Source organism: Numida meleagris, chromosome 1, assembly GCF_002078875.1.
Source record: "Numida meleagris isolate 19003 breed g44 Domestic line chromosome 1, NumMel1.0, whole genome shotgun sequence".
NCBI classification, from domain to species: Eukaryota; Metazoa; Chordata; class Aves; order Galliformes; family Numididae; genus Numida; species Numida meleagris.
Window position 1 is genome coordinate 65,214,692 of NC_034409.1, and position 13,929 is coordinate 65,228,620.

At 42.2% G+C, this 13,929-nt stretch overlaps 1 protein-coding gene across 13 annotated transcripts in view; it reads left to right on the top strand.

Moving 5' to 3' along the window:
- The window catches only part of PLEKHA5 (pleckstrin homology domain containing A5), a 164,769-nt gene continuing 151,305 nt past the window's right edge, over nt 466–13,929 (top strand). For 10 of the 13 annotated variants that reach the window (XM_021391019.1, XM_021391011.1, XM_021391051.1 and 7 more), the window contains exons 1-3: nt 484–643; nt 753–829; nt 3,473–3,530. In XM_021391019.1, coding sequence (XP_021246694.1) covers nt 546–643; nt 753–829; nt 3,473–3,530 — 233 coding nt within the window. In that variant the 5' untranslated portion in view covers nt 484–545. Of the gene's footprint in view, nt 644–752; nt 830–3,472; nt 3,531–11,201; nt 12,082–12,630; nt 12,764–13,929 lie in introns of those variants that run through there. The other 3 variants (XM_021391101.1, XM_021391045.1, XM_021391082.1) reach the window with 3 other exon arrangements.

The following is a 13,929-nucleotide window of genomic DNA, read 5'->3' on the forward strand; positions in this document are numbered from 1 at the left end:
AGCGTGCCGTAAAGACCCGAGGAGCAGAGCTGGCAGTGGCAGCCGGCGGCTGTGGCACACCTCGGGATCCCGCCGCGGGACAGGCGCTGCATCTGAGCTGACCTGAGCTCCGGGCCTGCACTCCGCTCTCCTCACGCGGGCCGCGGCCATGGAGACACCGCTCCAGAGCCGCCGCCGGCGCGCCCACTGGGCTACCCCCACCCCACCCGGAGGCCGCTCCCGCCGTCCCCCCCTCCCCGCCGGAACTCGCCGCGCGGCCCCGCCCCAACGGCCGCGGTGGGGGAGAAGGCGCGCCCCCGCTGAGCGGGCGGGCTGCCAGGCGGGGAGCCGCGCGCGCCCCCGCGGCGGGAGGGGCGTGCCCGCGCGGGCGGGGCGGGGTGTGCCGCCGTGCTCCTCCCCCGCGCGCGGCGCCCGCCCCCTCCCCAAGGTGTCGGCGGCGCCGGCGGGGACGCGCTCGCTCGTGCCCGCGCCGCTTCCCCCCCCCATTCTTCCCCCCCCCCGCTCCCCTCGGCTCTCCCCGGCTGCGCTGGTAGCTGCGCTCGGCCATGGCGGCCCCGGCGGAGCTGAGTGCGGAGCGGCTGCGGGCGCTGCCCGGCAGCTGGAGTTACGGGATCAGCCAGGGCGGCCGCGTCTTCTTCATCAAGTGAGCGGGGAATTGCTGGGGGCAGGGAAGGGGTCGCGGGGCGGGGGCCGGGCGGGGGGGAGCCGCTGCCCGGCTGCTCGCTGACCGGTCCGTGTGTGCGTCCCCGCAGCGAGGAGGCGAAGAGCACGACCTGGCTGCACCCGCTCACCGGAGAGGCCGTGATCACCGGGCACCGCCGCAGCGCAGGTAGGAGCCCTCCCGGCTTGGGGCAGCGACCCCCGGCCCTGCCCCGCCATGGCCGCGCGGCCCCGCGCTGCCGCCCCGCCCGCCGCTGGCCGAGCCCGGGGCGTCCCGGCCCCTCCCGCTGCCCCCGGCCCCGCGGCGCTCCCCGCACGCCGCCTTTGCGCCCGCGTTTTCCCTCCGCTCCGTTCCCTCGCGTTCCTCCTGCCGCCTTGTGTCGCCGCTGTGATACCGTGAGAGCTCTTCGCTGCTCTCGGTCGGCTGCGGGTTGCTCACCTGCCCGGCATCCCCTCGCTGCCTGCCGTGCCCCCGTGTCACCGCGCTGGGTCTGCCGGCGGCAGGCGGTCACCTGGAACCCCCGCTCCTCCCTCGCTCCCATCCGGGCTGAGCGCGTGGGTGGTTTCCGAGTGACCGCGAGAGGGGGCAGAGGGGGGAGAGGAAGGGGACCCGAGCGCTGGGGTAACTCGTGGGGGGGAAAGCGGTGTCAGCTCCGGAGCGGGAGCGCGGGAAGCGCTGGGGGTGCAGCCTCGACGCCCGGCTCCGCACCGCGGGGTGCGTGTGCCGCCGGGAGGTGGTGGAGCGCAGTTTCCAGCGCTTCTCCTTCTGCGTGGAACCGCTGGAGAGCTGCCCGCCGGTCGGACCCTACCGGACTGGTTGATTCTTGTGTTTGCTTCGTGCTTATTACACATTCCCATTCCCGAAGAATCGGAACTGGGCTTTTAGAAAGCTGTGGACAGTCTTCTGCGAGTTGGGAGGAGTTCACAAAGCGTGGGTTCTGGCTCTCGGAACTCTGTGGCTTAATCTGCAGCGAAGGGCTGATGCTGAAGGAGTCATTTAATGCCGGGAAATAGAATTACTGATTGATATCAGGCTCCTCTTTTCCCCCACTCTCAGTACCAGATTAATTGAGAAAGCAGCTTTCATCCACAGCAGCGAGCATGGGGGCAGATGTATGTGAAGTGCTCTGCTTCTTGGACGTTAATATTAGCTGAGCATTAATTCTTTTTTTCAAACTGTCAGCGGCGACTCTGTTGACTGATGGTGATTCACCAGTAATTCTCTCAGTGTCTCATTTATTTCTGCCATTAAGCCCCTTCTAAGGGAAGCACAGCTTGCTTTAAAGCATCTGGGATGTTGGCTATAACGTTAGTGGAGTTATTATCAGGTAAATAACTTTTGGCAGCCCTGTCCATGGCAGGAGGTTGGAGCTCGATGATCTTTAAGGTCCCTTCCAACCCAAGCAATTCTATGATTCTGTGAAATGAAACTTATTTCCAAACATGCAGTGAGGTATGACCTTGAGTACCATGGCCATGACTTGTAGATCGGATAATACTGAAGTACCTGCAAAGCAGATCTTCTTCTTTATGTACGTGTGTACGCTAATTCATCTCTGAACCTACTCAAAAGAAGTTTAAAATATGTTGTAAGAGACGATTTCTGAGTGAATAAATGTTTCTTGGAAATTTATATTGTGAAGCTTGTTAGTAAATAATACTGTGAAATATTTACTTGTCAGTGAAGAAAACCTTATCCTGCACTATAAACTGAAAGGCTTTTTATTTCTGGAGAAATACCCCGGAAGGGTATTCTTTTTTTGCCAAGTTCTTATAGCATGCGTAAATACTTCTGCTGGAGACTCTTCCTGTTTGATGGACTTTGCCCCCCGTGTCAGTATCAAGATGCTTTGATTCCGTATTTTTTTTCTTTTTTTTTTTTTCCTAGAGATTTCACAGCAGTGAAATAAAAGCCAGCCAGAGCAAATAAGCAAACAGGAAAAATCACATCCTCCAGACTGAGTGTTTTCTACTTTTACCAGGAAATATATTGTTGCTTCTCTAATTCAGTGAGTGAGCCCTACATATCAATTAGTGCTTTTATCAACTGGAGTAAACTTAATGGCAGTGATGCATCTAGAGTTGCCTAGTGGTGTCCAATGCCTTCAGATCTTCCATTACATCCGGAAACCGTTACTTGAAAGAAGCTGACCATTAGTGGTGGTTTGGATTTTTTTCCAGAGAGATTTTTTTCTTTTTTATGTGGGTTCTTGATTCCTAAGGGTGATAACACAGAGGGAAAAGATGTACCCAATTCCTCCACTAGATTTGCATTGAAAATTGTTTTCATGTGAAACTGGATAGAGTTGTAAACACTGCAGGAGTGCTTGTTAGTCACATCAGCGGTGGAATTATGCTGATACAAAATAGCTGTGTGGTGTAGTTGATAACCATGCGTGTTACGATGCCCGTGACTTGCACGTAACGCAAACTGCTTACATTGATTTTTGCTTAGATCTCTCCCTGGCAGGTGATTTGATGCTACTGCAGTTGAAGGCAGGAAGAACTGGTGATGATAGTGAGTTCCAGTGACTTGACAAAGGAGAAAACATTGTTAAGCACGACAGGCTTAAACTGTTACTATTGGGGAATGACAAATCCAAATCAGATCTCTGTGTGTGCTGTTTGTCTTAGATTACAGAACTAATGAGACGATATTTTGAGTCAATTTAAAAATGCTTATGTATAGGACTAGAGCTTTCAGCATCTAGAAAAAGGCACAAATGTTAACCACCTTAGTATTAGGGAGTAGACCAGTATGGCTAGCAACACTTCAGAAGTTAATTACTGTACTTTGCTGCTTGTTTTCCAGACTTACCCACAGGCTGGGAGGAAGCTTACACTTTTGAAGGTGCAAGATACTATGTAAAGTAAGTTGAGAGTTTATCTGTCTCAGTGCTATAATTCTAATTAGTTTGAATGCTGCTGTAGTCTTGAACATGTTCCTAAATAAATATAAATGTTGTTGAAAAGAATTGTTCAAGCTTGTCATATGAAGTCTTATGTTAAAGACATCCTCTACAGGTGAAACCATTTCTTGAGTTCTTGTGTTCATGCTTTTGAAGTTGCTTAAGGATTTGGATTCAAATGAAATTTCTGCTATGAGTGTGACTAACTGGCAATAAATATCTGTGCGAGTCAAGAATATGTTGAGCGTCTGTAGTTTTGACTCTTGTGTGTATGCATTGTCATGTCATGCTTTCAGAAAGGCAAGATCTTACTTGGTTGTTGGAAGAAGAGTCTTGGTACAAGCCCTGTTCTGTAGTCATCGTTTAAAGCCACTCTGAAAGTTTAATGCAACTGCCTTGCAGATCCCCTGTTTCTATTTCTAGTATTGATTTTTTTCATTTTAATTTCAGTATTTTTTTTCTTCAGATTTTAGTATGCTTGAAGGAGTGTGTCCTTTGTGGTAGAACTGCTATATGCTCTTTTTGAAAGAGGAGCATGGAAATAGAGCTCTGATTTAGAATTCCAGATGTTGTGTTGATCGGATTGTCATACAAAGTTTGTCTCTCTAGGTAGTCAGACTGTCCTCAACTGGAAAATTCTAAAGTGGCAGCCATGTATATGGGTCCAGTTAAAATGCTGCTTTTTCTAATATTTGACAAGTTGCAGGCTTTACTCAATATATTCAGGAATTTTTTTGCTCACTATGCGATGTGTTCGGTTTTCCATTATAAAATCATCAGTGAACTGAGTTCAGCAAGTGAAGATTACCAGTGGTCACAGGGCTGTAGGCTGCAGGTAGGTTTTGCCCTTGTCTTAGTGTTGGGCAGCAGATAGCTCTCTGTGTAAGTTGCATTGTGAGATGGGTTTTAGGCAAGTGTTGCATGGTTTATTTTGCATACTTGTAGGAAAACTGTTAATGCTGAACAAACTTCTGAAGAATAATTCTTCAAAAATGTGACCATAACTTGTGCCAGGCTCTCTAGAAGGGGCCTTCTTGTTACTAGACAACGTGTTTGTTTCACTGTTCTATTCTGACTTCTCGTAGCTTACATTACACTGGTATTGTATAACAAATGACAAGAACTGCCTAGGTCTGCGGACAGGAACGTGCTAAGGATTTCGCCCTCTGTTGTTCTGTTCGCATTGTTAAATATAGAAGAGTGAAAATTAAAACTCTGTATATAATATAGCAAAGTATTTTTCTGTACCTTCGCATTGAGCTACTTACTATAGAATAAGCGTGCTATTAGCTACAGTAACAAGAAAATAGCAGTTTGAGTTTTCTTTGGATAAAAAAGCTGTGTGAAGAAGGCTATTGAAGAGCGGCTGATGTGCTTATGCATGAATATACCAAGTGGTAGCTTGTTTGTGTACTCCTCATGAGATCTTGTGTTCACGGTTTTATCGTAACTGTTAAGAGAGACATTAAGTTGATTGTTTTGCTGATAGCCAACACTAAATAGCTCTGCTTATATTTAAATTTGTGCCTCATCTTTGAAAACATGTTGCACAAACAACACTTCTCTGTGATTTGATCGATGTAGGAGGATAGCAGGGGTAGTGCTGTCAAGTCTGCTGAAAGGTTCAGATGGTAGGACCAGTTTGTCATCCTTAGTTAAATGTGTTTGTTGTTTCACAGGTGTAGCTACTCAGGCTGGGTTGAGGCTTGTGCCTGATGATAGCTTCTCCTTTTAAAGTTCTCCAGCACCAGTAGAGCTGAATGCTAGGCGAGATGCGAGAGCTAACGCAGACAGGGTGACAGCATTATAATCGCTTCCTATGCAGTGTAACTCTGGATGATGTGTTGATTATAATCATTCTAGTTGTCTGAGTCTTAGCTACCACGGTGTGCCCACATGACTGGGAAGCAGCACAGGCTGTTATGACCTTGTCTACGCGGGCATCCCCACATATGCATTTCTAACCTGCTTGCTTGAATGTGCTGATTTGCTAAATGTCAATGCTTATTATGTAGACCAAAGCAAAATAAAACTATGCTTAAACTAAAAATACTAAAAACATGCTCAGGGTCCGGCCTGAAAGAAATGTATTGTTTTGTGTTCTGATATGAGTGGTGGAGTTCCAGAGGAATGAATGTTAATGACACTCTATTGATGTGTTCAACCATGTGAAACTTGGCTGCTGAATTTCTGTAATGTGTCCAATAGGAGAATTATATAAGAGGGATAGTCAAGTTTCCTGATCACATAAATAATTTCACCTAGCTTCTGAGCCACAGCTTCAAATATGTGAGTTGAATGAAAATATTTAACAACCTTGGTTTATGGCAAGATCTTATGCTAGACAGTGTTTGAAAATAAAACCCTTTTGAAAATGATTCTTATGGTTCTTTAATAATAGGTCTTCAGTGTTCCAAGTGGGTGTGTCACTGAATCTATTACTGTGCTTTTTCTGGCTTTGATGTAGTAAACACTGTGTAATCAAATTGGGATAATGTTGAGGAGATAATCGTCATCTAAATCTTAACATTCCTGAGACTGGCATTTCAAACGGATGACTCAGGATGCAGACTGCATTGAAATGGGATTATTTTTAAAGGACACCTTACTTTCCCTTACGATGCATGCATTCATTTTCAGAATAAGTAGATACCAAATGGTGGCACTTTTTTTTTCCATAACTTTGAGCTTGTTTTGCCTTTAAAAAGGAAATATATTCTGAAACAGGGATAGGTACAGAGTTATTTCCATTGCTTAAGGAGGTTTTAGTTTGGGTATAGGGTTATGGTAGTAAGTTGATGTTAGCTAGGCCTTTGACTTTCAGTGTTTTGGATTAGTCAAAGAATTGTAATACTTGGTAATGGCAGTGTCTTTCTCCCATGTCTGTCCCTATCCCCTATAAATGCAGATGATAAAAGGTATTGTTTGTTAGCTGGAAAAAAAAAAAAGTCATAACGTTGCACATTTTCTCGTTAGATCTGGTTATGTTAATTTTACATCTCCTTTGAGTGTGAGGAAGTCTGCTTGTTTCCTTAATATTAGAAGTATGCATGGGTAGCCCTTTACTTAATGCAAACTCTGTCATTAAACTTTTCTGGAATAATGTTTGGTTCATAAAACAGCTAAAGTTTCTACCTGTAATGGAGAGCTGTATGACTGCAGAATTGAAAAATTCAAGCGCAGTCTTAAATTATTACTTTAATGTCAGTTCAATATGAAATCTTGTGTATTATCAGGTAAAACATAATATTATGGAGTAAAACTCCTTAGTTTGAAAGTGATTGCATAGTATGTTGAAAAACTTGGAATTTTCTTTTGTTTCAGTGGACTTTTGACTTGTATGTAGTGTACTGAGTGCTCGTTGTGAGCTTTGGAAAACTGAGGGCTTTGTCTTCAAAACAGGCAACCTGGATAGTACTAGGGGATGCTTAAGTTACTTAGATTATTTATAAGTGTATGAGGAAATACATCCATGTGACAATCCAAGTATGGTACTTAATAGAAAGACATACTTGGTCGCTGGCTTCAGTTTCTTACCTCTTAAGAACAATAAGAATTTTAGACCTGATGTTTTTAATTACTGCATTGTCATTAGGTACCGATGTACTTGTTAGGAGTGCTATAAAATTGTATAAATGTCTTTCTCTGTGTGTATATTTGTTTATTTATATGTTCAAGAAACACTTTTCCCTAGTTAAAAACACTTGACTACTTAAGCTTGAGCATTTGCTAGTTTTTCTTGCTATTTTTTAAATTCATTTCTCATTTTGGTAGTGCTAGACATATGGTAGTACTTTTGGAATGACTTTTACATCAGGCTAATGTTGTTTAGATTATTAACTTACAAAATCAAGTTATTCAAAAATCAGTGATATTTGAGGAATTTTGCATTGGTCTCATTTGACTTCCATAGAAGTATTCTTCAGTAAGCTGTTAAGGTGTTTACAATTTGATATTTCTTAGCCCTGTGTAGTGCTGATAATTTTTGGACAAAATGAAAGCTGACTAAAGTCACTAGGTGAATAGCCTTAAAAACACAAAGAATTAGGAAAGCTAAATCTGGATTTTAGAGTTTTGTCTTGAAGGCTGTGTTTTCCTGTACTCACCAGAAGAGTTTTTGCCTGTTACTTGCTGAAGCAAAGTATTGGTAAACCCAGGTTGAAGCTGAGGTGAGTTCACTCTTGCATCAAGTAGATATTTCAAATGCTTTTGTGGAGACATCTATCAATAGAATTGGCTTTCAAACATGTAGTTTGAAAATTGGATAGGTAAGAAAAATCTATTAGGTGATTAAATCAGATGAAATCTTTTCAGCCTTGAGTTCCTGTTGTTTACTAAAAGAAACTCCTGTTCATTAAGAATTCAACTTTTGTTTGAACCTTTGTCTTTTATGTGCATTCTGAAGATCCTCTCCCATTCAACTGAGAAATTCTTCAGAAAAATCAAACAACAACTAGTCATGTTTGCAGAGAAGCCCCTTATTGAGAGGAAAAATGGGATTTGGAAAACAAAAAAAAAATAAGAACAGATTGTTTTTCTCAAATGGTAACAATCATGGTACTCCGCCAAGAAATTTAGTTCTGCTCTGCTTACCTCTGTCACTTGTTTTGCTAAAACTTACAAAAGACTAAAGTTTATTCCTGCTCCTCTTTTTTTTTTCTTTCATAAGACATAATCAAATAATGGACTAGGTAAATGGGTGACCTGCCACCTAAAATTACAGCAAACCAATCTGTGCCTTCTACCTTTGTGCAGAGCGGTTCAAAAAAGGAGAATTTGTTAGGATTGCATGCAAACTTGCTATGTATTTTAAGATTTACATCTTTATTTCACTGCAGTATTTTGAAGAACCAAAATTAGTGCAGGGAGCATCCTGCTTGGGAAGTGCTCAGGTGCTTCACAGTGCTGCTGCTCAGTAAAACACCTTGCTACATTAAAGCGTCTGCTGCAGTTCTCCCTGTGGAAACGATGAAGTTGTCATTCTTGGGAGCCCTGGGGAAAGCACATGCTCTTGCTCTGTAGGGAAAAGTAAAAAAAAAATATCTGTGGAGGCAGATAGGAACAGAAAGGGAATCTTGCTGTGGGGGAGCTGTGGGACGGGCTAGCTGCCAGGGGGCTACAGCAGCGTGAATGAAAGGCAGCAGTGGAGCGGGTGCAGTGCAGAAACAGGGAGTGGAGGTGGAAGGTTCTTGGCACAGGAAGAAATGAGTGTGGGTCAGAGGGGGAGAGGGGGGACTGTACCCTAAAAGCAGCTTAGAGAGGAGTACCCAAGAAGAGGATGGAGAAGGAAATGTGGCCTACTGCAGGAAAAGGCTTAGAGGGTGAGACTAGGTGCAGGAAAAGGAGTGGAGACTACACTAGGTAGAAAGGGCTGGTGGCACTGAAAAGTCAGTAGGAGTAGAGGTGGGAGTTGATTTCCTTGGAGCAAACTTGGTGGGATTTCTCCCGGATGGGAAAGTGGCAGAGTTGCATCCTGCAGAAATGAGCTGTATGCCCAACAGGGACTGCTACTCTTTGCTTATGAACCTGTTTCAAAGTTAGTGTGGCGAGTAGAACATCAAACGTGAAAGCTAAGGATTCTTGTGCTTATAAAGCCTTTTTTGAGTGTGACATTTTGTGGTTGACGTTTTGAGCTGTCTTGTTATTGAAGTGTGTTTCTAAATTCAGTAATACCTCAGATGCTTTAGTTTTACTAAAATAGACTTGAAGCCATGGGAGAAGTTCATGCTGCATTTTCTGTTGTTGTTACTTCTAAATATTACTGACTTTTTGAATATTTCTAAGAATTAATGGATAATTACTCAAATACAAAAAACCTATATAGAAGTTGTAACATGAAACATGGAAATCCATTAGAAAGACAGTGAAGCTGCTCAAGGTTTTTGATAACTCATACGTTTCTAAGCCAACTTCAGCAATTTTAGATCTTAGTCTTTGGAAGTGGTAATATTTCTTTTCTAATCTTGGTCTTCATTGGTTATGGAGTTAATAATAGCAGATAAAAGTAATGCATGCTTTATGTTATTACTGTGAAGAGAATTGTTCTGTGGGCTTTCGTTTTTGGCATCTGTACTGTGTGAAGGCTAACTGCCCTTCCTCCCCCCCCCCCCCAAACATTTTGAGACCTGTCTTACTCCATCACTCCATCACTTCCATACAAATGCTTTTTCTCTTCCCCATCTCAGTGCCTGTGTCCTGCAGTACCTTGAGATGAGACCACTTCCAATCGTGGCTGAGCTGGCAGGCAGCTACCTCCTGAGCTTTGCAGAGGTGTGCAATTGATGTAGTCACTATTCAGTGAAACTTCTTTGGGTTCAAATTTGACCCAGTGCACATTGTTTTGCTTTTATTTAAAGGAATGGTTCATGCTTTTTTTTCTTCTTGTGGTCTGTGAGTGTTTCGTTTTACCAGATCAAGACTAGCATCTGTTGTGGTGCTGTGCTAAGCCTGTTTTTCCTGCGTATGTTTATGTTATGCTGGCTCTTATTCTAATTCTAATGAATTGCACTTTCATTAAACCTGAGATACACTTTGGCTTGGCAGTTCAGACTGATCTTCAGTATGCTTCTTTGTGCATACAAGAGAGGGAGAAAGCTCTTGTGAAGCTTGAGGCAGACGCAGATTGGAAGCAGAGCTCCTCAGCTCTGGCTGCTGGGGCTTCTGTCAGCGTGGAGCCTATATGTGTTTTTCCTGTGTTTCAGTAAGTAATGAACTGAATTTCAACACCTCTTCTCTGTCCTCCTTCCTTTACCTTCTTTCTTTTGAATGTGGGAGATGGCTGCTTTCTTCTGTTCTTGCTTTTGGCTGAAAGGAACGTGTTCTCTGACAGTGATGTTGGGAAGAGATTACAACAGCAGTCACCTTCAGAAGAAGTTTCAGAGCGGGGACTTGTTCATAGGGGCCTCAGTAAGCTATTTGGGAAAGACTCCAACTTCCCAGCCCTGGATAGGCCAGGCAATTTTCAAATAGTTGTCTGTGGCGTTGCATCTTTCTGCTCTGGACGTATAAAACTGAAATTGAACCCTTGTTTGTGAAGCGGAAAAAAGGCTTTTAGACTGTGTTTTGAATGCTTGTGTGGCCTGCAATGCTTGTAGGGCTTTATATAAACAATTAAAAAAAAAAAAAAAAAACACATTTGCATGTTCAGGATGCTTCAGCAACTTGGTTCTTCATGGCTTTCTCCATGGTGACTTGGTAAAAGGAGTAACTTGGAAGAAAAGGTATAGTGACAAGCAACCTGTTCTTTAAAATTTGCTTCCTGTGTTTTCTCTTCCAAAGTCTGCTACAACTCATGTTTCATAGAAATTAGTAGTTAAAGAACTAATTTGTGTTTTATTACCTAAAAACGTTTCGGTGTGTTAGACCAGGTAAGAGGAATCCTTGTAAACAAAGGTGTTTCAAAAGGAAATATTCAGTTGACCCTTTGGTTTTAGATGCCACATTTGCCATGTTTCAATTCCAGTGTTTCAGGGAAATTCAAGTTCTTTACTACTCACTAAGTAAGTAGGACTAATGAAATTGTATAAATTCTGCAAAAAAATGCAGATTTTGGTAGTTTTATCTGAATTGTAGTACTAGAAAAAAAAATCTGTTATTCTGGTGTTTTTTCTTCTTTGTGTTTAAATCCTACAGACTAAGCAGCTGCTGACCAATATTAGACATCCACCATTCTCGAGAATGATTTTGGGGATCTTTAAAAACAGATGACATAACACCTTATGTTCTTCACTGCACCTGTTTTTTGGTTTTTTTTTTTTGTAAGAAGGGAAGAAAGCTGTGTCTGAAATAAAATGCTGTGTGCAATAAGAATAAATAAGTGGTGCTCTGGAGTCCCTATGGAGGAGAAAAATACCTTTAATCTGATTGAATGTCAAAATGGTTTCTTGATGGAGAGAGTAAAGCTGGCGAAGACTTGTGTTTTTGTGTGTGTGGGGAGGGGGGATATTTTTATCTTTTTGTAGTATACTGGCTGCACCATTTTGCAAGGTTACTTTATTTTATAGTTTTCCATGTACAAAATAATCTACTTATCAGAGGTTTCAACTAAGAAGTTTTAAAGTTTGATACAAAAGACTGAAAAATGAAATTACAGCAGGAGCGTATTTTTAAGCAGCATCATAACATCAAGTTAGCTTGAAAAATTAAACAAATGACTTAAGATTTCTTATGTATTTATGGGAGCATACCTAGCAACTACAGCTGGCTGGTGGACTCTGAGACACTAATATTTTCTGATCTCTGCCATCTTTTCTGTCTTCCGCTTCTGTCCCTCCTTTTGCTCAACCTCAGATAAACGTAAGCTGACAGTTTTTCGTGGCAACTTGTACTCTGCCTTGAAGTAGTGCGAGATTGAGATGCTGACTAGGAAGAAGCAGACTGAGAAATGTGATTGCAATGTTGGAAAAGATGGTTTAACACTTTGTACTGAGCCACGTATTTCTTTTTCTGCAGCTCTCGTCTGATAGTTCAATTACTAAATGAAAGTTACTTTGGGAAGTAGAACTAAAAACTTCCCTAGGTTAAAACTTTCCCTGCTGTGTTTTCCACAAATAGTGTTTAAGAAATGTTTTGCTTTTAAAGAAAATCTGCTTAACTATCTAGTTGAATACAATGCGTGGTATGTTTCAAGCAGCATAAAAGGTGAAGTCTTAGAATTATGTATGAGTGATACCTAGTATTATAGATAAAGTGACTTCTGTTTAATTATAAATGGAATGAAACAGTGTACTTCAGGCCCTGTCATTACCCCTAATGGTTACAGACTTAACAACAAACAGGATGTGTTGCTTTTTATGCCTCCTTGAAAGTCCCCCACCTGAAATTTCTTACATGGAACACTTTTGTTTTCAGTCTTAATCTATGAAAAGATTTATAGACATCAAGACATATCTGAATCTTTTCCCAAAGTGCTCTTTATTCCTGTATCCTGAGCAAAACACAAAATAGATTTTGTAATATGCTCCATAATAGAACTCACTCTGTTGTGGATTTTGTTAAACTTCAGGTGAGAGTGCAAAACCTGTCTAACAAGAAAGTCAGGATCTCTGCTGCCTCAGATTGCTTACTTTGTGGTTTCAAACAACAGAAAGTACTATCAAATTCAGCAGTCGATTGAAATTCCTCTGCTTTATCCTCTTTGTTTTTTTCTTCTGTGTGGATGCATTCTGCTTCAGAACGTTTTGCAGCTCAAATATGTAAGTTATGTGAAATCTGGCAGTTTTGCATGCGGGAAAGAACTGTATGAAGTGAGACAGAAGTAGTAAAACTGATTTAATCAGTGATGTCCTATTATTGTAGGTGGGGTTTGTTGTGTTTCACAGCACTGCATGATTTAAGCTTGGGCTGAGAGACTGCAGCAGCTGAGGAGTTGGAATTACAAGCGTCTTGCTTTTAAATAAGTTTCTGCGGTCTTTGTTCGATATTTGAGTTGGTTTTTTTCTTCTCACCTTTCAGTGATGGTATTTGTAAGTCATTAAGGGAATCAGGGGAGCACTCATATCTTCCCAAACTTTTAATGAATATTGAAGGTACTATCCATTTTAGACAGGTGTTTTAATCAATGTTAACTTTTACAAGAACTCTTGTTTGTTATTTTATTGCTTTAACATTTGCCACGTGCATCTGGAAATAGAACTTTCAAAGAAATTACGGAAGTTCAAAGGTTTTTATTGAATTTCTCAAGGAAATAAAAAAATTAATCTGGAGTTGCTTCAGAAACCTGCATCGCTTGTATAATTTCAAAATACCTTTTGAATAGCTCATATAGCTGGCAGAGTGAATATGTAAAGAACACACAGTTTTTCACTTGTTTCAAGGTGGAGTAAGTACTTCTAAGAAAAACATGGGTAGAATTTGCTGACGGTCTCTTATTTTCATATCTTGATTTTTTTTTTTTGCAGCAGTAGGGACTTAAAACAGGGCTTGTAATGAATGGTGGGTGGATGCACACAGGTTTGACTCAGCTGCTGGGTTCAACAGGTGTCTCTTTCACAACTGCAATGGAAATGTCAAAAGGAGAGTATACAGAGCGATTTTCTTCTGTGTGTATGGCTTTTTTTTCCCTTTTTCCTGTCTAAATTTGACATGGGTATGGCAACTGCAATAGGCAACCAAATGCAGTGCGGGCAAAGCTGTAGCTGGCAGATGTTAATTGGCTTTGAGCAAACAAATATTCCAAGTCTTCTGATTTGTTTGCTGTCTTTGAGTTGAAATACTTTGCTTTTCACTAGTTGAAAAGTCTGCACTGCTAGTTTGACCAAAAAATGAGGACCTTTTTGAATCTGAAAAGCAAGTGTCCCCAGCTCATCTCTTCAGCTCTTCTTTTCTTCTGCTGTTTGACTTTGTCCTGTAACTTTTTCTT